Source organism: Macadamia integrifolia, chromosome 5, assembly GCF_013358625.1.
Source record: "Macadamia integrifolia cultivar HAES 741 chromosome 5, SCU_Mint_v3, whole genome shotgun sequence".
Lineage (NCBI taxonomy): Eukaryota > Viridiplantae > Streptophyta > Magnoliopsida > Proteales > Proteaceae > Macadamia > Macadamia integrifolia.
In genome coordinates this window covers 13,249,564-13,275,594 of record NC_056561.1, presented here as the reverse complement: position 1 = coordinate 13,275,594, position 26,031 = coordinate 13,249,564, and the positions used below count along the sequence as shown (strand labels likewise).

Sequence of the window (26,031 nt, the reverse complement as noted above, 5' to 3'; positions counted from 1 at the left end):
TGTACCTTTCACCTAGTATGCTGAAGATGATTGATGTTGGTCACTCCCACTTTCACTCTCTTGGCTTGGTTATGGATCTTCTACAGCCCCTTAAACCTCCTTGGTTCTCTCACTTTAGTGGTAAAGTGGGGAAGAGTGAATAATGGTTGTAGGGACCCAAAACCTAGTATTTATAATACTGTCCTGCACTCAAAACCCTAAACCACAATGGGTTGAGCCAGCATATCCCTAAGCTTGAGAGTGGACCGAACCGGTTCATGTAATTTGACTCTCACCCATTTAATCAACCCGAATAATTAATTTAGCCCATAAATCCAACAAGACCCATTCATCCTTCACTCCAAACTTGGCCCTCAGAGCTGGTTTCGATTTCAAATCATGTAGAGCCATGTAATCATCAGGGGAGTCACTGGGGACACTGGTCACTATCCCTGTACCCTTGTCTGTTAGGACCGTGAGCATTGGGAGAGAGTATATGGTCTCATTGAACGATAGAGGAGACTTTAGGGCCAAACCTATTAGATCATATCCAGTCGGCTCAACCAAGCAGGTTGGCTTCTGAGGAAACCTAGACTTCTCCTGATAAGCAAGGTTTAGGGCTGCCCTGGAAGTGAAGATAAAAACATCAGTGATGTTGATTTCAAAGGCTCCATACTTCCCATCAGGCAAAACCCATGCATTGGTCTGCCCATACATTGTCTCAGGTCTCAGTGTAGCAGCAGCCAAGAACACTCTTCTCCCCTGCAAAGAACTCAACTTGGAGGTGAAAGGTGGGAGTACGTCCATCTTAATCAATGTGTAGTCTTGAGGCTGGACCCCTTCCCCTGAAGCCCTGTCATGATCTGCACATGGTTGGAGATCTAATGGTGAGTAGATTGCGTATCTCTTATCCTTGACAATCTTTCCCATCTTCCACAACTTCCTCATCTGCCACTTGACAAAAGAATCATAAAATTTGTTCATATCTGTTGTGATGAAAGAACGTCTCCAATCACAACCCAGACCAAAAGCCTTGAGATCCTCCTTGGCCAAAGGTGGGAAATATGTCAACCAATGACATGGATCCTGAAACTTCACAATCTCATCACTAGAGAGGCCAACACTCTCCATGATTTGACACTGAAACTTGTGTCCACCTGATTTTGAAGCTGCCTTTGACTTCTTGCTCTTGAACTTATCAGGTAAGGTGTGTCCCCCTCCACTTGCCTCCTCTGGTTCCGTTTCAGTGCTAATACTGAGATCTTCCATAATAGGAAAAGCAGGTGGATTCCCAAATTCTCTGATCTCCTGGATAAGTTTATCAGTTGATGCCTTGATGGGTATCCCAGTGCGGTGAAAAGCAAATGGCAGAAGTACATTGGCACCTCTTAGTCTATGATAGGCCGCAGCAAATTCAAGCTTCGACAATGAGAATGCATGACCAAGATGCAGAAAACCATTCATATAAGGATATGGGAAGCTCCCAAAGAACTTCTCCCCAGGTTCAGGGCATCTTTCAGATGATTCAGCCTTGAAAAGTTCATTTTGTTCCCACAGTTTTTTGAATATCCTTCTCTCTCTCCAGTAGCTTGTCTCTTCTGCCAAAGCTCTTCCCAGCCTCAGTACTAGATGCCATCTGACAGAAACTACGTAGAGAGGTAAAAATAAGCATTTGAGAAAATTACTATTCCTGGATGGCTAAGGAAGTTCTTACTCACATGGAAGAAATTACGAAAAGATAGAATAACAAACCGTCAAGAAAATAAGTACAAACTAATTTGTTATTCAAAAACCTCAACAGAAAGGATAAGTTTACGAGACCCAAGAAAATGCAGAAAATGAAGAAACACTAAAATGTTCACATCAACAATGACAGATGAGAATAAGACAAGAATACAAATTAAGGAGGATCTGAATAAGTTGCTTCAATTTTAGATGATCGTACATTACCATAGTTGTCAAGGTGGCATTGTGTCACGTAGGACATCTTCTTCTCTTTCTTTCTTTCTTTCTTTCTTTCTTTCTTTCTTTCTTTCCTTTTCTTTAACTTTCTATTGATTGATTCTATTTCCGACTTTTTTATTCGTTTGTGTAAAAACTATCATATGCAAAGAACTACATGGAATCATACAGTATAAAATATGAAAAGTTTAAAACAAAAAGGTAGATGGGAAGCATCGACTGAAAGCTGAAACCCTCGTCTCTCTTCCCTTCCGTGAGATGAAACACGAACATGTAGTTCCCTTAGCCTGGCAGGACCATAACAACTGTCTATGGAGGCCTAGACCGAGACACAACCAACCCAACCTGGTTTTCTGGTCTAAAGGGGCCTTTCATGTCTATGCGTATTGTAGCGATCTGCAGTTTATCTTGGCTAATCAAGCTATTTAAAAAAAAAAAATTATGACTACAAAGAAAACACCAAATGAATGGAGGAGAAACATTATGGTCCAAATTTACAAAAATAAATGGCTCATACGATGAAGTTATGGGAGAGGATTATTGAAACCCACATGAAAAAAAAAACTAATATTTTCGAAAACTAATTTGGTTTTATGCCAAGAAGATCGATGATGGTAGCTATTTACTTACTTAAGAAACTCGTGAAGAGATTTAGTGATTGAAAAAATATCTTAATATGGTTTTTATTGAATTGGAAAAAGCATATGATAGAGTTCCAAATGAGTTAATCAAGCAAGTACTAGAGAAGAGGAGTGTACCAAGTAAATATATGGACATAATTAAAGATATGCATAATGGTATAGTGACAAGCAGTAAAATTGTGGAGGGTCAAGGTGGTGAATTCCCAATTACAATTGGGTTCCATCAAGGATCAACTTTGGCCCTTATTTGTTTGTGTTGATTATGGATGATTTAATCAGTTTGCAGCCACATCAAGAAGATGTTCTGCTCAGCTAGCCCCACCCTGGCACACGTAAGTAATCAAGCCAACTGAACTGCCTGTGAAGATACTTTTTTGTATGCTATCTTTTTTTCCCTAAGAGGACCAGAGACATTCTATATGAGGTGCTTCGGTGTATGCTTTCTGACATCGTTTAGGTGGATGAGACTAAAGTTGGGATTAAAACCAAGGTCGAACTACGGAAATCAACCTTGGAATAAAAAAGTCTGAAGATAAGTAGAACTAAAACGGAATATATGATGTGTAACTTTAGCCACAGTAGGACGGATAATGAGTGGGTGAGTATTGGTGAGAGGGAGATCATCAAAGTGAGTATTTTAGATATCTATTGTCAATTGTAAATAAAAATGGTGACATAAAGGATGACGTAGCCTACAAAACTAAAATATGGTGGATGAAGGGGAGAGGTACATCCGAAGTATTGTGTGATCATCGTATCCCTTTAAAGCTTAAAGGAAAATTTTATAGAATTGTCATTCGTCCAGCTATGATTATGATGCGGAATACTGGGCAGTTAAGAAGTATCATAGAAATAAATTATGTGTTGCGAGAGAGATGTTGAGATGGATATGTGTGAAAAAACTAAGAAGGATCAGTAAGGAATGAACATATTAGAGGTGGGTTGGGAGTAGCACCGATTCATGATAAGATTAGAGAGAATAGTTTGAGGTGGAATGGCCATATCCAATAGAGGCCTTTGGATGCCCCAGTGAGTAGGAGTGACTTGATTCAAATTGAGGCAACCAAAAGAATGAGGGGTATGCCTAGAATAACTATAGGAAAAGTGGTGAAGAAAGACATGATTAACTTGGGCCTCGTATCTTGTTTGGCTTTAAATGGAGTTAATTGGAGAGCAAGTATCTATATGGCCAACCCATCTAGTTGGGATAAGGCTATGTTGTTGTTGTTGTTGTTGATAATAGGGGAACGGCTTCAAAGAGCGGGAAATGATTTGGAGTTATCTCTTATCGTCTCCATCAATGTAATACCGCTCACCTTAGGCCCTTGGCTTTGAGCTCGCAAGTCATCAAACTTCTCACCTTGCAGATCAATGCCACGGCAAAGGCAAGCCAACAACCTTCTTGCCCTCTCAATCAACGGTAGATGCAAGGCCAGCAGCCCTTTTGTTCATCAGCAAGCAAGGTCATTTGTCGTGGCAGACACCTCCCCCCTCCCCCCTCCACCCACCACCCACCACCCACCACCCACCACCCACCACCCACACCCCATCTGCCTTTGAATATCTGAACGATCGTTTATTGATCACTTTTTCCAAATTCTTGTTTTGTAATTACTGCGATTAGAACAAAGTGCACCGTTTAACTGCCGGGAACATTCAGTCCGGCACTTAACACCCCCTCCCCCCCTCCTTTTTCATATGAAATAGGAACTTCTATAGGCTGAAGCAACATTCTGTAGATATCAGCTGCAATTTCACTACTGTCATATTTCTATCTAAGGAAGACATGAGCTCTAACAGTAGAATATGAAAGTCAGAAAACAGAATCGAGAACCGCCATGGTACATTACGACCAACATCTGAATTCTCCAGCTCATGAAACGAAGACCCAACTCCTCAGGCTTCATTTGGTTTCTGTGTAGTGGCTGCCGTGCGGATGTTGCCACTGACACCATCTACCTCTATAGGCGTTTCGAAGAGTTCTACTACCCTCCCAAAACGATTGAGGTAAATATACAAAGGAGGTGGAGACTGGGGAGACAGAGAAAGGCATACCTGGTTCCTCCGGGGATTTTCTCCGGCAATTGCAGCGAAGGGAAAGAGAGAGTTAGGAAGGAAGAGGCGAAGGGCTTGCAGCTGGGCGTATCCGTGAACGGGATAAAAACCGTCTGCAATTCGTTATCCGTGCAATACCGTGCAATACCCCCTTCAGATGGTGACACATGGATAAAGTGATTTGAACGGCTCAGATTAATCCTACATTGATCCAACTTCAATTCACTGGTTTGGAGTTTGATCAATATAGGATTAATCTGAATTGTTCAAACCACTTTGTCCACATGTCACCTTTTCAAGGGGGTATTGTATAGAATTGTACAAGATTAGAATTATAGACGATTTTTATCCCCGTGAACGAGGGATTCTGCTTTCAGAAATCTGAAACAAGAATGGGTTTCGAGATTTAAATATAAACGGTTTGAAAAAACAATTTATCCATATTTTACAACGCCAATACCAACAGAAGTCGCGAATATAATTCTTTTGTTTGGTGGCAAGAAGAATTAATGAGAAATCAAAATTTTAAGGGCAAAATACATTGGATTTTTTTTTTTTTGTTAAAAAGGTGTCCAGGTCAGTTTACGCAATTCACGGGTGAATACAGAATAAATAAGAAAACACACACACTCACACAATATGCGTATAACAGGGTTTCGTAGGAATTACATTAGATTCACTAGCAATATAAATAAATTTTAAATTTATATTATATTGATATATTCATTAGTTTTGATTTTGAAAATATTTGTTTCAAGAAAAAGAAAATATTGAACTTCTTAAAAAACCTCAATACTTTAATTTGTTTTTTCACAGGATCACCACCACCTATAGTCTTTCTTCTCCCTAGGACTGCGCCAATCTCCAGCCGCTACAACTCTACAACTCACCCCCACCACCTTCTCCTCCACCTTCTTAGGGCCGCACCATTACCAATTTCATCCGCTGCAACCCTGCAATTCTACTCCCACCACCTCTTTCTTCTTCTTCTTATTCTTCTTCCTGGGCCGCACCATCATCATGTTGGATATGTGTTTTCATCAAACCCGATTTATTAATAAGACTGTTTAATTTTATTTATGCATATCATTTATTTATTAGACTTGTAAGTTGTTTCACGAGTTTTCACCCAATTATTCTCGGCTAAGGATAGAATCGAAAATCCTATTGTTATTACATTGTATGTTACCAGGGATATGATTCCCGTACATAAAATGTAAGTACACATATGATCGTACGCTGGAGGAGAGAGGTGCTCACAATAGTCGCATGTTTCAGGGGAAGGCGACGACTGTAGTTTCTCTTCTTGGTTTGGGGATTTAGTTCATATGAATGTGAGTTTAGAAGAAGGGCAAGGGAGGATAATATCATCTACTCACACCATATGGGGGTGTTTTCGGTATTTTGAAAAAAAAAAACTAAATAGACATTCTACCACTTAATTGGTCAGCTAACAATATGGACTGGTTTATAATTGTTTAAATTTTTAGGAGATATCTGTGTTTCAAGAAATTCAGAAAATGACATTGAATAAAGATCAAAGTTGAGAGAGAGTGGCGTTGAAATTTTCTCTATTTAAAATTATGCCGAGTCTATAAATCAAATATCAAACCAGCAGAAGCTGGTTATATCAGGCACCAGAGGCATGTCCCATCCCAATCGCAAGAGCTGGAAATCGTTTCGAGATCGTCTTCGGCTCCGCCGTTCCAGTGCCGCGTGGGCCTCCTCTTCCTCCGACGGTGACAACGACGATTGTAGTCTCCATATTTCAGAGTCAATTCCGGCCGATCCGCACAAAGTTTCGATCGAATGTACTCAACGGAGGATCAGACCTGAAGGCAGAGGAGGCATTATGCCGGAGTACGAGGCGGTCACTACTGCCTAATTGTTCTAGAAGATACCACAGATCAGGCTGTGAACAGTCGGAATCCGACAATGGAGTCGGAGTTAGAGTCACAGACGCCGGCTGCTAAGGCTACATAATATCGTTGGAGGAGCTGCAGACCCAGTTTAACAATGCAACGGAGGGGTTTGTCAAGGCTAACATCGTTGGAGGAGCTGCTCTGCTGCTTGATTTGCTTCTCCTACTCCATCGTTGGAATCATACAATCGGAACAAAAACTCTGGCTTTCAAATTGAATTAACCACACAACGAAGATCTCGTCCATGGTCCCGACCAAGATGAGGTAGATTGCAGAGGCGTTCCTGGGCCAGACGGTGAAGAACACTGTGAGGTAGGTATGTCAAAAGACAATAAGGGCAAAATTGGATTTTCAATAAAATTCCATCTACCAAACGGGCTGACCCTACAAAGATGGTGTCAATATTATGGGTTTAAATATGATAAACGGATTTTTAGGGAATCATGTAATTTGGGCAAACGCTAGGGGAGGTTGACGTAAATCATCCTAAAATTAAAGAGAGAGAGAGAGAGAGAGAGAGAGAGAGAGAGAGAGAGAGAGAGAGCATAGTTAGTAAATTCGGGGACGACAATAGTACGGGAACAGATATGTACGATAATTAAATGAACCATACGATAATAATACGCTTCAAAAAATTCGGTGCAATAAAATGCGTACGGCAATGATAAGGTACGTGTTTAATACGGTTGCTCTGTAAAAATCTGGGACTAAAAATGATTGTTTGAAACTAAATTCTAATATAACATGCTTTTATGGACACTAAAATCCAATATGATTTTCAAATTTAAAATTGTTTCCTATTCTTTTGAATTTTCACATTTAATATTAATTACATTTAACCCCTAAAAAGGGCATGGTAGAAAGAACTAAGATGATAATCAAACCTCATCTCATCTCGTAACTTTTACAGGTTCTCTTCTTCTTCTTCTTGGTACGAAAACAAGGTTCAAGAAGATGGAGAATTAGTGTTTGCAGTCGTTTATCCCAGAGATGCGCTTGGATTTTCTTGAAATTTCCATGGGGATACAATCTAAGACCGGTCACTGATCAATTTTAAGCCTCAAGAACCTCCTCCTTTCAACTCCTTTGATTTCTCATATGCAGTATTGCAAGAACAGAGAAAAGAGAACACTTGTGTCATTTCTCTCTTTCTAATTCTTCACATTGTCCGACTGCAACTATGTATATAATTGTCGGTCCAATTCAAATAGCAATTGTATGTTAAATTTCCTAGAAAGTTTTTCATTTCAACTCCTTTTGGAGAATCCAACATTTGGCCATCTTTGTCCATGTGAGTCTTCTCCTTTGAATCTTTCTTGCTTCTCGTTAAAAATTATTTGCAGATGCGATCGCCCTCGATTGGATTTTCAACTACCAATGGAAAGAGAAACGGAGAAGAGGAAGGGTTGATTGGGTTTTCAACAATCGATGGGAAGAGAAATGGAGAAGAGAATGAGAGCAGGGGGTATTGATGTCTTACCTATCGCCCTCGATCACTGGCCACCGAGAATGGAGATGGAAGCGAAGGGGTCACTGGGGCAAAGGTTCCTCCTTTTTTTGGTTTACTTAGATGAGGGAAGAAGAAGGGTTATAGTTTCGATTGATTAGGGTTCCAGATAGAAAACAAGGGTCGGGAATCAGGATTTGGCCCATTTGGGTTAATCTCATATATATATATATTTTTTTTGAACCCAAAAGTTTTATTGAGTATGTAACGTATTATACATGTATTATGTGATTATCTTTAAAATCCACGTATTAAACGGTTTTTTTAGATTGATACGTTAAATTACGAATTTTTAAATTAAATGTCATACGTGTATTTTACTAGCTATGAGAGAGAGAGAGAGAGAGAGAGAGAGAGAGAGAGAGAGAGAGAGGATAAGTAGTTGTTTTAATACAAAAATTGTATTTATTTATTTATGTCCAATCCGATTGGTAGAATAACAACCCATATGAAATTCATGGCGCTCACTTTCATACCCCTTGCCAACTCCACTATTTGTAGAGACCGTGCTCTGAGAGCCTAATGATACATAGAAAATGGAAGCGTGAATGAGTATCGATCGCATTGTTGGGCGCTTCAACATTGGTATTTGATGTGATTCTGGCAAGTTGGGAAGCCAGAACTAATCAGAATCTGTTTAGGCATGTGGGATAATGCAAAGAGAGAAAAGGTTGTCCATACCAATATAGTAATATACTATGCGTAAATCATGAAAATGTAAAAGAGAATGAAACATGCCAAAGCTTGGATACGAAATCTACTGTTATGCAATTATTGGCAATTATGAAAAGCGGACCATGGCCACTCTGTGGATCAGTCACACTCATGCCTACAAGGAGGTGCTCAAAAGACGGTCAGATTGGCGGGTAGAAATCGTCTACAATTTCGATCTCATACAATTTCATGAAATACCCCCTTCAGGGGGTGACACGTGTATTGATACCAATGCAATGGTCCAAATCTGGTACAACTAATAAAACCTTAAGTCATTTAAATCAGATTTGGATAATGCAAAGAGAGAAAAGGTTGTCCATACCAATATAGTAATATACTATGCGTAAATCATGAAAATGTAAAAGAGAATGAAACATGCCAAAGCTTGGATACGAAATCTACTGTTATGCAATTATTGGCAATTATGAAAAGCGGACCATGGCCACTCTGTGGATCAGTCACACTCATGCCTACAAGGAGGTGCTCAAAAGACGGTCAGATTGGCGGGTAGAAATCGTCTACAATTTCGATCTCATACAATTTCATGAAATACCCCCTTCAGGGGGTGACACGTGTATTGATACCAATGCAATGGTCCAAATCTGGTACAACTAATAAAACCTTAAGTCATTTAAATCAGATTTGGATCATTGCATTGGTATCAATACACGTGTCACCCCTTGAAGGGGGTATTTCATGGAATTGTACGAGATCGAAATTACAGACGATTTCTACCCCATCTTTTGTTGTCTTCCTTAACTCTAATCCATAAAGCAATAATGATGTGAACCTAGCTACCGCCACTGATCGGCCTTCTTGTTAATGGCTTGAGAGCCAATTTGGGGTAGAAATCGTCTGTAATTTCGATCTCATACAATTCCGTGAAATACCCCCTTCAGGGGGTGACACGTGTATTGATACCAATGCAATGATCCAGATCTGATTTAAATGATTTACGGTTGCATGCTCTCAGTCCCAGAAATGAAACCTAGCTACCCTAGTTGAGATTGTTATTCTTGTTCAGGGAGGGTATTATTATAGACACCCCTCACCAGCATGTGTTGGCTTGAGGAACCAGCCCATGCCTGAAAACCCAACCTCAGGTTTTTAGTTTATCCAAATGAAACGCCACATGAGTACAATATGAGAAGTCCAAACAAACCCCGTAGAGCCACCAAATACATATTGTGAGCAGGGATGTTGCTTCCTGATTGATGGGGTAGCAGACATGCTATTCAAGTGCTGAAGCAGACACAAAACTCCTACACTAATTTCCCTCTAATCTCGGGTGACTGAAGAATAAATGTACCCTGATGAAAAGACTAATAGATTGCCACATGAAGCAAATCAGGTATTCATTCGACTCCATCAATAGAACCAAAGGTCATTGAAAGATAAGTGAATACTCATTATTGATATCATAACCCCAAGATTATAACCTCATCATAATCCAAAAGGACACGTTGGGTAGAGACGATCACAAACATTTACAATGGTGGTTACTTTACTGATCAGTAATGTGAGATTTTTCTCTACCCTTTCTTTTTAAAGTAATAGAAGATAAATTATTAGAGTACCAGATGGTAGCAACATCTAATTAAAGTGACACTAAGGATCACGTCAATCCATCCATCACAATGGACAAATATTTCAAAAGCATCATACAGAACCATAAAGGACACTGACACATATTACATAAAAATACGAGAGAACAAAGACAACCTGAGAGTAATACATGAACTCAGGTGACCTTGCACATCAACCTTGAGGGTCTGTAGTTACTGTTGATTTGACTCAGCCTGTATAAGCTTGTGAGAGTGACCAGATAAATGTTATGTGCAATCCATGTGATACAGGTCTACTTAAATGAAAGCTTCCATACTTCTCGAACATTAGATGAGCCATCAGCAACTTCTGCAATCAAATTAGATACCATAACACCTGCAAAGGAAAGTCCCAACCGATAAATAACCCCCAGTGTAAGTTGATGTCATGTAAACAACATTTTGACTTTGAAACTGCAATGCATAAGAGTGGATCATTAGGCAAACTTAATCTAATGATTCATAACCAGCTATTTGACACATAGGTCGACTACTAACAAAGAAATGCTGATATTCATTGCTTTGGAGGATGCGGGGGCTAACTTACCATCTTTCGCTACCACAGAAAGGAATTGTCTGGTCCCTCCTCCTACACCAAAGTAATGCTTCTTTGCCGCCATATAAACAACTCCATGGGGGCAACTCAGGCACTACAGATAAATTTGTATTAAGCTTAAGCAACCATAAGTTTATTGAGATGAACAACAAATCAACAGATATAACCAAACAATGAACTAGGTAGACCTTCTTTATGAGCGCATAGAGATTCTGAAGAGAGGAGATCGAGTAAACTGTCTCTGCCATTAAAATAACATCGTAACCAGCAATAGGATGTTGCTCCAACTTCAAACCCAAGGAATCTTCATCCCCAATGTCATGTAGATGAAGAAGATATTGATGTACTTCACTCCAGTCACCAGCAAAGAAGCGAACTTCTGATTCGCTATTATTCCTCTCTGTTTCATTTGTGGTGGAAAGTTGAACTGGTTCCTTCCTGAGATTTGCACTTACATTTGGTATTGTCAGACATCGGAGGACCTCAGCATTGAAATCTTGGAAATGAATCACAGATGAACCCTGAAAAAACAAGCACACAACAATTTAAAAGCCAGAAAAACTTTCAAGCTGCAAACCTTTGGAAGTTAGTATGGCATACACATTCCATTTGTTCATGGATCTTTAAATAGGAATATCCCACCTCAAGGCATGCAAAGATCCCAGGAAGCCCATGACCACATCCAAGCTGATGGCAAAAAAAGGAAAGAATATCAATAGAATAAATCTAAGAGGCAACTTTATGGAGAATCTATAGGAATGATTCGGCATTTTTAAATAAATAACAATTTATTGGTGAAAAAAGAAAGATGATATAACACTCACAGCAGAGGAAGAACAAAATCTGCAACTAATTATACCAATAACAATAGAGAAAATAAAAACTCAGAGAAAAAGGTGAAGCATCTCGTAGGACAAATCACTCCCTGCTTAGCCAAGTCATAAGCCATCTAATTTGCAGTTGTCCATTTCAAGAGGAATAAATGCTTCAACCCAGTAATCAAATGCTGAATGACTCAAAATAGGTGAAGAATCTCCTTGGTTAATCTAGCATGTTAAGCATCCAAGCAATAACATTGCAGAATCACCCTCCACTATCGCTTGGTCATACCCAGTGCAACAACAACAACAAAGCTTAGCCTTATCCCAACTTGGTCATACCCAGTGCAAGTGACAATATCTACGCCCATCTTGGAATCTATAATTCAGCACGAATGGATTCTCCTTCTCCAATTAGATTTCAGTAGGCATTCACCACCAAACCAGAAGTTACCCCAATAGATCCTTCAATTCCCAAAGGGTTCCAACTTTAAAAGACTACTCCAATCAAAATTAGCTTTGCAGCACTCTCCCTCCCCCCCCCCCCCTCAAAAAAAAAAAAAAAAACCCCAGTGATTTAGGCTTTAAATTCATAAATCTTCTTTTATTATCTTTTATTGAAAAAAAAAAAAGAGAGAAAAACCACTTTCTCTCCCACAGGGGAGGTCCCCCCCCCCCTCTCCTACCCCAACAATTGAGAGCATGTAAATTATCCGTAGGGCCCCAATATGTGCAAGCCAACTAAACAAATGTCACATAATTCATGTGATCCCACGCAAGAGTGTAAGATGTTGGTTGACACGGAAAGGCACCAAAAAATAAGGGGTTTATAATATCATAGGCTAAATGGCTAAAAAGAACTTGTTTGTCAGGAAACAACCTCTCCACGAAGCAAGAGGGGGTAAGGCTGCATACATTATGACCCTCCCCAAACCCCCACAGTGGCGAGAGCCTTGTGCACTGGATACACCCTTCTTTTTATAGGCTAGATGTCTAAAAATGAGTTGGATACAAGATAAAGCACAATATTTGAGTCATCAATAAAGAGAAAAGTTGTCTTGTTTACACAAGCTCAATTGATCAATAACCAACCCTCATGTCTCCATTCCAACAAGCACTACCACCTCTACCCTCACACACCCCACCCCACCCCACCCCACCCCACCCCAAAATATTCCCAGCAGCCCAACAAAGACACCATGGGAACAAAGAAACTGCACTAGAGTTGGTGGTGTGTATATAACTAAAGTCGGTAGAGGAGGAAAGGATGTGTTCTGTGTGAAACGATTCTAGTCATATTATCTAATTATATAAAGGAAAGGATGTGTTCTATGTGAAACGATTATAGTTATATTGTCCAATTATCTAATCCATATATTGCAGTTTGGCTTCCATAAAAGTAGATCCTCTTACCGGTCATCATGGCCTTCGCTAATGGAAAAGACACCTCTCCATTTATCACTACTTCTAGTCTCCTATTTTACAGTCACATGTATGCAGGTTCACTCTGATCATTCTTGAAAAGGTCATGGAACTCGAACTGAAAATTAGGGTGACACAATTGTTACGACGACAAGGCGACCAAAGGCGGTGGCCGGGGGGCTACAGTAAAATATGAGAATAATATTTTAAGATGTACTTTTTAGGGGCTTATATGTAATATATGGGATTCCAATGTTTTAAGATGGTGTTATATGTACAATTCGAAACTTATTTCTTTTACTTATAAAATCAGAAATTTTCACTTTTTAATCCTTCTTCGACTCAGTGGACTTCGATGAAGTGGGACAACAATCAACTTCCTCTTTGATGCAGCAGGACCAGAAGAGGCGGACAGGTAGGTTCTTCTTTTCAGGTCTTTTTCCTCTTTTCCAACAGCAATGGTAGTGGCTGTTGCTGCTACTTCTTTTTCTTCTTCGAGAGTGGCAGACACATTGTCTGCCCTGAATTTATCCTCTTTTTTTTTTTTCCATAATCCACCATAGTTTTTACATTTTCCCCTGGATTTCAAATCTGGGAGCCTAGACAACTAGGCGACAGCACGGGTTGTTGCCTAGGAAACGCCTTGACAACTTGGTGACACAGCCATTGCCAGAATATCTCAAGGCTGACTTGTTACTCATGAACGATGACCCTTGAGCATTCCAAGGCAGGGAAAAAAAGCAGCAGATAGCACTCTATGTGGTGCCACCAGGCCAAGACACACAGGTATGATTGGTTAGTTAGTTTACCAACACTTTCAGTATCAAATGTATGATTCAAGGCTTCAAGCTCCCAAATCCCAAGGAAACAAAGAAATGGATTAGAAATCATTTGGGGGGAAGGGGAAGGGGAAGGGGAAGGGGAAGGGGATTGGGGGAGGGGGGGGGGGGGAACAGGAAACCGATTAAAATGCAAACTTAAATGAAGATAAGAAGGTTTCAGCACTGCATAGTAATTTCAGATTGATAGCATAGAAAACAATGAAATTTCAGGATGTTAAAAGGCCAGTATTAAAGGAAAAAACAATTAGCACCAGAGCACGAGCAACTTACCTCTAAAACACGTTTTCCTGTTAAAGATATCCGTCCATCCTGGATCTCTGAGTGAAGAGTCTTAACCAAATCGAGAGAGCCTTCCCATAGCTTCAATCCCCCTATTCGCAAACAGTAATGTTTATTCACACTCATAAATAACCCAATACATTAAAACACAAAATACTGGTTTCAAACATGTTATATAATAGCACCTTCATACTTCCCAGGAACCAAATCCGAATTAGATAACGCAAAAACCTCGTGGGTACTCACCCTACCCTGAAACAAATGGGCTCTAAATTCAATGCTATTTCATATGTTTGAAATTTGGGAAACCCAAAATCAGTTTTGAATTAATTGAAAACGAGAGTACCTTAAGTAAAGCAAGACCTTCACTCAAATTCACAGAGTCTGTAGTATATTTCGCAGTTGAAGACACCTATTTGTCATATAAAAAAAAAAAAAAAAATAACAATAATAAATAAAGTATAAGAATCTTGCCATGGTCCATCCCCGATGTTCTACTACCGAACATTAAAGGAAAACCGCAAATAGAGGGGAGGAGATAGAAAAGGAATTACCTCAGAAGGAAGCACTTCAATGCAAAGAGGGGGTGGAGGAAGAGGTTTTTCTGAAGACCCAAAAAACCCTAATCCTGACTGATTCTGGCTGCTCCACAAGGAAGACAAAGTGAACTTTTCCGCCTCTGGTTTCTAAAGATGTTCTCAGAATACAAATGCATCGCCTTTTTCAGTGCCCGGAATGTGAACACAAAATAAAACATCAAAGCAGAAATTGTGAACCATTATAATAACGAGAGAAGCAATCGTTAAGGCTTATTTTCTCACCTCTGCGTTTGCCGCCATTGCCGCTGGATTTGCTTCTGCTGCTCAGCTCAGCTGCATAGCATAAGAAGATGCTTCAGCTTACCTGACTACATGGAGTAAGGTAGGGATGCCAATCAGTTCGGTTCTTTCCGGTTTCGGTCAGACTGAATCGGTTTTGGGGTGAGAATGGGTGAATTCAAAACCAAATCAATAAGGGAAGGTCCATTTCAATCTGGTTGTGGTTTGGTTACCCAAGTATGTATAGTATCGATTTTATATCAGCTTGGGTTTGCTTTGGTTCAATTTTCCATGTTCGGTGTGGTTCTTCTTAGTCCAGTGAGGTCCAGATTTCAATCGGTTCTATAATACCCAAAACTAAACCGACCCAATAAGAAATTGATTTGGTATGTTTTGTTTCAGTTGATTTGATCGGTTCGATTTAGGGTTTTACATCAATAAAAGCTAGACTAAAAAATCCTTAGGCTGCGTTTGGTAGTTATTCTGTTAAAAAAATAACGTTTTATGTTAAAAACAGAATTTTTGAATTCCTATGTCAAAATTCTATTTTAAAATAGAAAAATGATGTTTGATGGTCTTATTTCAGAAATGGTTTCAGAACAGAAAAACAAAAGTTGTGACATTTAGTAAAACCTTTTTTCTTTTATAGATAATAAAAAATTACAGGAATGCCACTAATTTAAAAACTAGCAAAATTGGTGGGTAGGTATTGTTCGGAATATAATTGCCTACCACGTATAAGAAACAAAACTCTTATTCAGAATATAATTGCAGTACAAACTGATATAGGATCTTCTTCAGATATACTAGACTTCGATTAGAAAAGAAATAGAATATAACAAGAATTGGTGCACTAGTCAATCCTTAATTTAAACTAGCACTCCATCTTCTACCAAAAAAAAAAAAACTAGCGCTCCATCAATCAACATCTATACTACCCCTATTAAATAAAAAATGGTCAAGTATATAGGAAAATTAGGAAAATACCACAGGGTTACAACTTACAGTGATCCGGGGCAACCAATGTGTGGCTAATTCAAACAGCAATACAAGTATAGACTGCAGCTTCACCACTCACAATAAACAATGTAAAGAATAGTAACCACATGCAACAAATGAATAATGATGTTCCTTAGTTTTAGCATTCCATTTAATTGTGGTAGATATTACCTTGAACAAGGACATTATTAATGCTCCCAAATTGCAATTGGCTCCATAAAGTATCTCAATTAAATCCCAATAATCTTTCATATTAGCATTAATAATAATCAACTTGTTTCGGGAATTAAAGAACCAGCTTCAAGTAAACTCTTGCAAAGACCCAAACAACTCCAAGTAATAGCTTGCAATTTCCATGGACTGAAAGCAATCCTTGCTCTCATTATAGCACAAAAAATGAATTCCCTCTACTAGTACTACAATACAACTTTCCAAAGATGCATACTATCTTATTGTGTAAAAATACAACGCAAAATAATTAATGCTCCTGAAAAAACTTTTAAATCATATCCACCTGGTTTACACTCCACCCATCATTACAACATGAATAAAGTACACATTTAGCATGGGAAAATTGCAAACATAAATAGTCCAACAATACGATGATGCAATTCAGTTTATAATTAACATCTATACTGCCATAGGGAGGAGGAACAATACCCACACAAACACACAAGTCCATAAAGGTTTTTTTAGTTCTCCATGTGGGATGCTAGACAATGCAACCAACAATACAATTAATGTCAATGATGCAATTCAGTTTTTTAATTTGTTTGCTCATGCCCCATCAAAGGGGCAGAAAATGTTCATATTCCAGTAAGCTACATCATATTTATGACCTATGTCTTTAGTTTCCACCTTTCCTTATCAATTAATATATCTTTTTCCTGTACGTTTTCATAATCGGTTGGTTGTGCTTGCAGTTGCAACCAGATCACTTCTGTCCTCCTGGGTTTTTGCATCCGTTAATAGTTATCTATTTATGAACTCAGTAGGAAACACCGAGCATTCAAAAAGCAGTAATCAAACAAACATATCACCAATACCAGTTGGGAGTGGAACACAGTAAAGCATCAACATTGAGCATTCAAACATAATTGAAAAGCAATAATCAATCAAACAAATTAAAAACAACTTCAGTCTTGATAATTAATGTGTGCTAGTTAGTGTCCCTGTTCCTAGCTTGCCGTACGTAGGGGTGCAACAGGGCTGGGTTGGGCTGGGCTTCTTAAAACCCTAGCCCAACCCTTAGTCCCCTTAACTGGGCCCAAACCGCCCTAACCCTGATTCAGGGCCACACAACTTCAACCCAGGCCCTACTCTTTAGGGTTCAACCCAACCCTTACCCACTCTGATTGGCCTTAATTTTTCAGGGTCTGGCCAGGATGACCCTAACCCTGACCCTAACCCTGATCCTAGTTTGCCATCAAGGGCCGGGATGACCCTGATTGACCCTGACCCTAGATATTCTTTTTTTTTTTTGGTAGAAAAAGGAAAAGAGATCTTTTTTATTGGTAAAAAAGGTAAGAGAGATCAGTGAGATTGTGAGAAGATACATTAGGAGTTTTGAGGTGTCAATGACTCAATGTGAAATAATATATAAAATTAGGTTAAAATTAGGGTCACAACTAAGGTCATAACCAAGGTCAAATCAAGGGCAAAAATCAGGGCAGGGTAGGGCCAAAACCAGAGCCAAAAGTTAAGGTAAAAAATTCAGGGCCGGGTTTAGGGAAGGCTGGGTGGGCCAAAGACATCAACCCTTAGCTGCCCTGACCCTGACTCAGGGTCAGAAATTTCAAGGCCGGGTCGGCCCTTGGGGCCAAAATTTTTGGGTCGATACTTGTTTGGGATCAGGGCGCCATACGTACGTACATCCACATAAAGTAACATAATTATTTAATATTAGAGAAACACAATTAATAAGAAATGAGACAGACACATCTCATACAAATTTAATTACAAACTTTAATTTCGTCAATGATCGATGTCTAAATTTGATCATATCGTTTAAATTAAACCTGCTGTACGTGCTACCCATATCCTATCCTTTTCGACATATATAGATCAAATCAATAAGGAACTCCACTCCGCATTTTGAGGGGTGGTTGTTCTGAGAGTAATAAGAGGTGGGGAAGTCAGGAAATGATTAGATAATGGGTTTGTCTAGTTGTAACCTAGGTAGGTTACAAAAGGCTTGTAACCCACTTTTAGTTACCTAAAAAGTCTTATATTGTGAAAGAAATTATTGGTTCAAGAAGATTCAAAAAGTAATTTCATGTGTTTATATTCCCAATAAAAATTTAAAAGCTGATGCACTACTTTTTATGACAAAGTGTTTAAAAATGGTAGAAATGTAATTTTATCCTCAAATAGACCCATCACTACGTTTGGAATCTCAAATCTCAATTCCTTGTCTCTCTAAAGTCCAACATGGGATTGAAAAAAAAAGAAAAAAAAATTATACTAACCATTGGGTGATTGGGTCTATTGCTTTGAGTAAGGGTGTCCATTTCCAGTCCAATCGGATTGGATTAATCAAGAGAAACATGAAACGAACCTTTATCGATTTGAGTTTTTATCAAATCGGTAAAAAATTGAATTGGACCAGATCAAGAGAATCGAAACCATAAAAGACCTTATAACAACTTTAAAAAATTATTAAAAGAGAACATATTACCTACAAGAGGCCATTAAGTCAACTCAATAAAAACCGAATTGATCTAAATTGAAATTGAACTTTGATTTCAATTTGGCCTAATACTAGATAAAATCTAGATCAAATTGACAAAAATCGGAAATGTATCAAATCAATCACAAAAGCCTTATAATCAGTCATTCTGAAACAGTCTGGATAGGTATTACTATGGTCGATTTGGATCGAAATTGGTTTACTCAACCAATGATTTTAAACTCGAAAGTGAGTATCAAAACAATCCCTCTAGTGATTCCAATTCTAAATTGACCATTCTAGAACTTCCGGAGTTAGATAGTTCATGACCAATTCTAATCCAGATCGGCTAATACCAGAATTTTAACTCAAAATCAAAGAATAAATTGGTCCCTAATTATTCCAGTCTGGATCATATCCGAATCAATCACAAAAATGTTAGAATTGACACTAAATTCTAAAAACCAATATCCTAATCCCAAAAATCCTAGATATGCCATTCTATGATGATCCAAACTAGCCAAATCAACTAGAGATTTTAAACTTGGAATTGGAGATCGAACTGATCATGGTTTCAAGTATCGCTCTGGGATCGATCGTATCGACTGAGACCGATCCTCTATCCGGATCGGTTATCCGGATAGTTTTAGGGGTAAAATAGGTAAAAAGTAGTACCTTTTATAAAAATCAAGGGTAAAATAGACCGATATCCACCGATCCCATTCGATCTGGATTGTTATAGAATCAGCATCGACAGAGACCGATACTAATACCGTCCTCTACATCATTGGAACTGATTCCTATAAATTTTGATCCAATCGAATCAAAATCGGATAAAAAGAACCCTAGAATCGCCCTCAAATCTTAAGACCCATGATCTAGTCCTATAAACCTTATAATCGATTTTAAACACAGAATCAAGGATCAAATTAGTAGCTGCCAATATCAATCCAAATCCAAATCAAATTGGAATTGACCAGAATCAATCCCAAAACCCTTAGAATCAACCTATAAAATATATTATAGTTACAAAATTTCACATGTCATCATTATAGTAATACCAAGCCTACGATATTACTTTACGAAAAAAAAAAAAAAAAAAAAAGCATACAATATTTCCATTTGTCATCTTTCTAGATTTTAACTTTCTTAAAAACACTAGCATATTTAATACAATTGATTTCTTTGAAGAGAGAAAAAGAGACATGATTAGAACTATCTTACCCACCTCATCTCTAATGCACAACAAGAGAAATTATTGCAATATAATTGATACATAAATTTCTAGGAAGAGGTTTTGTTTTCTAAATTTCAAAAAACAAAAATGAAGTCCACCAAAAGTTTTAAACCCTAAAACCCATAAAAACATTGGACATGCCGAGAAGAAAGAGAGTCTTTACCTGACTCACTGGAGATGATCTTGCCAAACTTTATGCCATAAAAACCAAGAAAGGTAATAGAAAGACTCGTGAGAAGGAAAACGATCAGTTGGGGCGAGGGGTTGTTTGGATTGTTTGAGAAAAGTGTATTCATTCTCAAAATACCCCTCGTTTTGCCGTTTAAATCAAAGTAACGATTCAAAAAGTTGAGGTTGAATTTGCTTTTTTGACCTTAAAAGCAATCACAAAATAACAAAATAAATGGGACATAGTAATTTACTTTTTTGACCTTAAAAGTAATCACAAAATAACAAAATAAATGGGACATAGTAATTTACTTTTTTGACCTTAAAAGTAATCACAAAATAACAAAATAATGGGGACACAATAATTTACTTTTTTGACCTTAAAAACAATCACAAAATGACAAAATAATGGAGACATAGAAATTTACCTTTTTGACCTTAAAAACAATCACAAAATGACAAAATAATGGGGACACAATAATTTAGGTTACAAGGCTTTTGTAACCGGGTAGGTTACATTTAGACATACCGTTATATAATAGCTATATAGATTGTTGCCTTTAATCAAGTTTAATGGCAGCTATCTAGCTAGCTAGCTGGGAATGGATCAATGGGACTTAAGAAAACCGAATATGTATATATCATACTATTATATAAAAGCACGAAGTGGCAAATCTTTCATTGGACTATTTTACCCTTTTTTTTATTTAAATACTATAAAATTAATTTCATAATTTTAGTTTCCTTTTTATTCTAGAACTCTCTCTCCTTCTCACTCCCTCCCACTCTCACACGTTTCCCTTCTCCCAATTTTTGCTCCTTTCTTTTCTTCTCATACCATGGAGGCTCTCTGACACTTGTTACTCATCTTGGGCTTGCTTTTCCTTCTTCTGAAGTAGTTTCTTAACAGTCCATGAAGCAATCCATGAAGCTAGGAGGAGGAAGGAGAGATGAAGAAGAACTGTGGAAGCCCACTAACAGCCCACTATTCCACGTACTAGCCTTGTTTATGACGCAGGTAGCATGGATTTTGATCCTCAATAACAGGTTTTTATTTTCAAAATTGAAATTATGATATGGGCCTTTGAAAAATTAGAGTTCCTGATATTTCTGTCGGATTTAGGTCTTCAGCGAAATACTAGGGTTGTATCTGAACATGAGACTCCTCCATCTTTTTTCTTTAGTTTACTCAAACAATTTTGTATTTTTAGGATCTTCAATTGTGCCTGCTATTCCCTTGGGAGCTGCAACTATCTGGGTCCTTATGTACTTCCTGATTTTTTTTTCCCACCCATTCTGAATCATTGCAAGATTAAAGAATTGTAGAAGTTCTCAATCCATGCTGCAGGGCACCGTAACATGCGGCTTCTTCTTCTCCCTATGGAAATGTCCAATAGAGAGAAAAACAAGTCGCTATATGTCCAAAAGTTAGTGTTTATGTCTGATGTATTTTCATTCTTGCTTCATAAATAGTGTTTTCATCCATATTTGGTTTAATATATGAAGTCTTCATTGGTATCCAAGTGTATATCTCTAATCTGCTTTGTTATTATACATATGTTATTTAATTTATAAATTCAGAGGACAACCATCTTTGATGATTCTAGCTTGATTTTTGAGTCGACCAATATCAATATCTGTTTCTCCATTTGTGATTACTTTTCTGTGCTTTCCTAATTTTTTAAAACTCCTCCCACTTTCTTTTAAACTCACTCCTCTTTCTTTTAACCTTTTCTCCCCCAAACTCTCCAATTGTCCACAATCTCTCCTCCACTAAAACATTCCTTTTTCTTCTCAAACTAATTCTCTCCCTCCACTTACGTTTTTTTGCTTTGTCCGTCTCTCCCTCCCACTTCCTTGTTCTTCTCAGACTCTTTCTATATTTTGGAATAAAAGCATAACAAACATAAGATGTCTCCTGCATTGGAATCAAGAAAATCTCAGCTCATTCAGATCGAGTGCAGTGGTCGGTCAAGGATTTCCCAATCGAGTGTCGTCTCTGCTCTCAAAACTAATTGAAAAATGAAACATTAAGATCTATTTGTTTATGCAAATATTTATTAGTCTAAGCTTATAGGAATGGTTCAACATTGCAGCTAACTCCATGTATGTTGGAAGTGGGTCACACTATACAAGTAATTATTTTTCTTTTTATCCTTGTTAATTAACTATTTGGTTGTTTAGTGATGATATCATTCCCCCTGATAAACAAATCTACCTTCTAATAATACTTTAAGATGGGCCATCGATTAATTCTTATTATCAATATTTGTTTCCTCTGAAACTTTGAACTCAAGACCGATGAAGATATTGGATCAGTGGCTTTCATATGTGTATGTATGACATCAACAATCATGTAACTGTGGCTTAATAGTTATTTAGAATATTTCCCTCATGATAAAGTCATATTAATATTAATTGATATATAGTCATTGCATCATTTTCTTAGAATAGTGAATTATGCAAAGAAATATAGGAAATTGGGTCATTAACCTCCTTGTAATTTCCTTATCCTGCCTTCTTTAGCATTTCAAGAATCAAGATTGGACAACCCACTAATCCCGATTCGATCCTTCTATAGAAAACCCTAAAGAGGTCATAAAGAATCCTCTTTTTAACTTCATTTCTATTGCTTAGGGGTCATAAATGATGTGTTGTAAAGGCCAGAAGAATTAGATTTTTTCAGAGACACACTACAGTAAGTTCTATTTGTATCTATTCTAGAGTCTGTTTATTGAAAGTAAAAAAAAAAAAAAAAAAAAAAAAAAAAAAAGATGGATAATAATAGATTCCAATTTTTTTATATTCAAAGATGATACACAGAAGAAAACCTCAAAGGATGTAAACAAAAATACTAACTTTGATACAAATAGAGAGCTAGCCATTCCGTTCACTCATTTCTTCAGGTAATTTGTATGCCCCTACGCTTTTGTTTTTTTCTCCAACCTTTATTTTACTTTTACAGATTTTATAAGAGATTTCTAATCGGTTTATATCCTCTATCTTGTTCTCCCTCTCCGTGAATCAATTTTGAGGGATTGTAATAGTCCCACAGACATGAATTATCTTACTTTTATATTGAAATAGGTGAATGTGACTGACACAGCCGACACTGAAAGATTAATTTTCCATTGCAGTTGCTTACTCATACCTCATAGAAGAAACAAAACATTGCAACTACACAACATGAGATGGATGTCTCAATCCCTAATGGTAGTGAGAGATTAAGCAGGGAGATTTGGAGATAAAAGATGAAACTCTTGAAAAAATCAGGTTTCTCAAACTTAATTCAAAGGAAACAAAGGCATTTTGTGTTTTGCACCCAAAAAGTTAAATTTCCTATTTTATTAATACTAAGCTTACAAACCCATCTCTAGGCACTAACATGTTAACCTTGACTTCACTCAATCAGAGTCTTTCTGTCACATACTCACACACTGTTGGAATGGGAAAGCAATTTGGTTAGTATAGTAGACAATCAAGGAACTCTACTACCAATTAAGCAAGCAGGTATATCTCCATGGCAATGATACCATAGTTTGTGCTTCAACCTCCAGTAGCTGACATTTAAAAATGACATCATCATTTGTATATGTAACAATAGAAACTTCAGAAGTGGCTATTGTAACTCCTCCAGTAGATGACACTAAAGTGAGCCAAAGTTTCTCCTCCCACCACCCCTACCCCTTAAAAATTCAAATCTATACCTTGAAATATGGATACTGGAGTAGTGAATTCTTTTTTAACTGTTTTAAGTGAATTTCTTTGTGAATCTATTGGAATTCTTCCACTTTATTTTTGTGGTATATGGTTTCCTTTCAATTACATTATGGTATCATCTACATTCCCTTCCTTTCATCTTCTCTGCTTTCATTTTATTTGATTTTTCTCTATAAGTTTTAGCAACTTATTCTTTTTAGAAATTGTTGATATTCGACTTTGAATCTGAATGGCTTATCACCATGTCTGTTTTGATATTCTTTTCTATAAATCTATTTTTGTATGTTAGTTTTCATCATTAACGAATGGTACAAGCAGATTGATGCTAAACTACGGTTTTTTTTCCTGTGGTATTAAGACTGATTTAGTGAAGATTGAATTTTGTTCCTTCGTAGTAAAAGGAACTTGTTTCAATTTTTCTAGGTGGTGGTTTAGTTGAAGTAACAATTGGATTAGTAACTATAAAAAAAAGTGTCTTTTTTAAGGTAGTTTTTTTTCTACCGCTAAACATATAAAAACGCCCTTACTACCTTCAGGGGCTGTTTTTTTAACCGCCGGATAACTGTCACTAAATGTGGTGCCACTATTGCTTTGGGGCAGTTTTTTGTGAAACATTAAAAGCATGCTTACAAGTTTAGCACAACACATTAACTCAATTATCCAATAGAACTAATTAACTCACCAATTTCAGCAAAAACCCAATCTATATCACAAGCCTCTCTTTTTCACATAAAAAAAAGAAGAGGAATAGAAATTTTGAATCAAAGTGATCTCCATATTACATAGAATCTAAAACCTCACTTAAAAATATTTCGTCAACGTGCATTTGCACGTTTATTTTTGCTAGTATATATATATATATAAAATGAAAAGGTCAGCAACCCATACCCGACAATTCATGCATGCGTTCGATCTTCAGTAGCCAAGTGGCGGTTAAACCATCTTCTCTGCTCTTAATATTTTTATTATAAATCACAAGATTGATTTCAACATCTAGAACGTACGCCATTCATTGTTCATTAATTGTTCATTGTTTATACATAGGAATACTCTTCCTTCAATTCCTCCTCCGGATTTCTCTTTCGCCTTCTTCGATCTAGCTTTTTCTTCCACCTGAGATCGAGCTGGCTAGCTTAAAGGTGATCGACTTCAATTCTGCTTTTAATTAATTAATGCTTAATTTGTGGGCTTCCATCGTTTTGTTTTTTTCGATCATTTATTTATTTATTGTTTAATTTATGGGCTTAATTATTATGTACTACTTTGAGAGAGAGAGAGAGAGAGTGTGAGTTCTGACTCTACATATTATATATCTACTTGCTGGTTAGAGGACTTGTGTTTCTGTTAAGTTTGTCTCGAATTCTTGACCCGTTTTGAAGATTGACCCGATCCGACATATTTTGGTGGCGACCCGAATGGGAATTTTTCTGAGATCTGTGATGGAAGCAGAGGGCTTGGGCCTATCAGCCCATCATTGATCTCGTATCTCGTATGGGGGTGCGGGGGCGTAGCCCCCGCGGTATGGTTCAATCGGATCGACCGCGACCCGATGGGTCGAACCGCTATTTGGCGTATATATATATAATGTACTGTTGCTTGTTGAGAGTCATTGTATTCTAGGGTTTTCACGAAGCTAGGGTTTCAGGGCGAGTTCTTCCTCGCCGCTGCTAGGGTGTAATACTTCTTCTGCATAGTGAATCATCTTCTTCTTCGCCCGAGGACGTAGCACACCACCCTGGTGTGTGAACCTCGTTAAATCTCTGTGTCGTACGGATCTATTGTCTCTCTTTATTCCTGTTTCTTGGTGTTTGATCTAACAAACTGGTATCAGAGCTCTTGGTTACTTCGATCCATGGCTTCAACGAAATACGATATTGATAGGTTTGACGGCAACATCAGTTTCAGTTTATGGCAGGTTCGAATGATGGCTGTTCTCACGCAGCAGGGTTTGAAGAAAACCCTATTTGGGAAGGCGAAGAAACCTGCAACTATGTCCGATGATGATTGGAGCGATTTGGATGATAAAGCCCTTTCAGCTATTCAGTTGTGTCTTTCGAATGATGTTCTACAGGAAGTTCTCTCAGAGAAAACGGCTGCAGAGTTATGGGTGAAGTTAGAGA

The 26,031-nt window shown here is 37.8% G+C and overlaps 1 protein-coding gene and 1 pseudogene across 1 annotated transcript; both read right to left on the bottom strand.

Moving 5' to 3' along the window:
- The window catches only part of LOC122077900, a 4,830-nt pseudogene extending 3,215 nt beyond the window's left edge, over window positions 1-1,615 (bottom strand).
- Window positions 1,616-10,322: 8,707 nt separating this feature from the next.
- LOC122078425 (histidine protein methyltransferase 1 homolog) lies at window positions 10,323-15,289 on the bottom strand. Its single transcript, XM_042644396.1, has 9 exons — window positions 15,123-15,289; window positions 14,856-14,987; window positions 14,648-14,713; window positions 14,487-14,553; window positions 14,293-14,393; window positions 11,583-11,627; window positions 11,129-11,461; window positions 10,932-11,034; window positions 10,323-10,721 (listed from the first exon to the last, which is right to left on the bottom strand). Exons 1-9 carry the CDS (start codon window positions 15,138-15,140, stop codon window positions 10,639-10,641), a joined length of 948 nt encoding a protein of 315 aa, XP_042500330.1. The 5' UTR covers window positions 15,141-15,289; the 3' UTR covers window positions 10,323-10,638.
- Window positions 15,290-26,031: the final 10,742 nt, after the last annotated feature.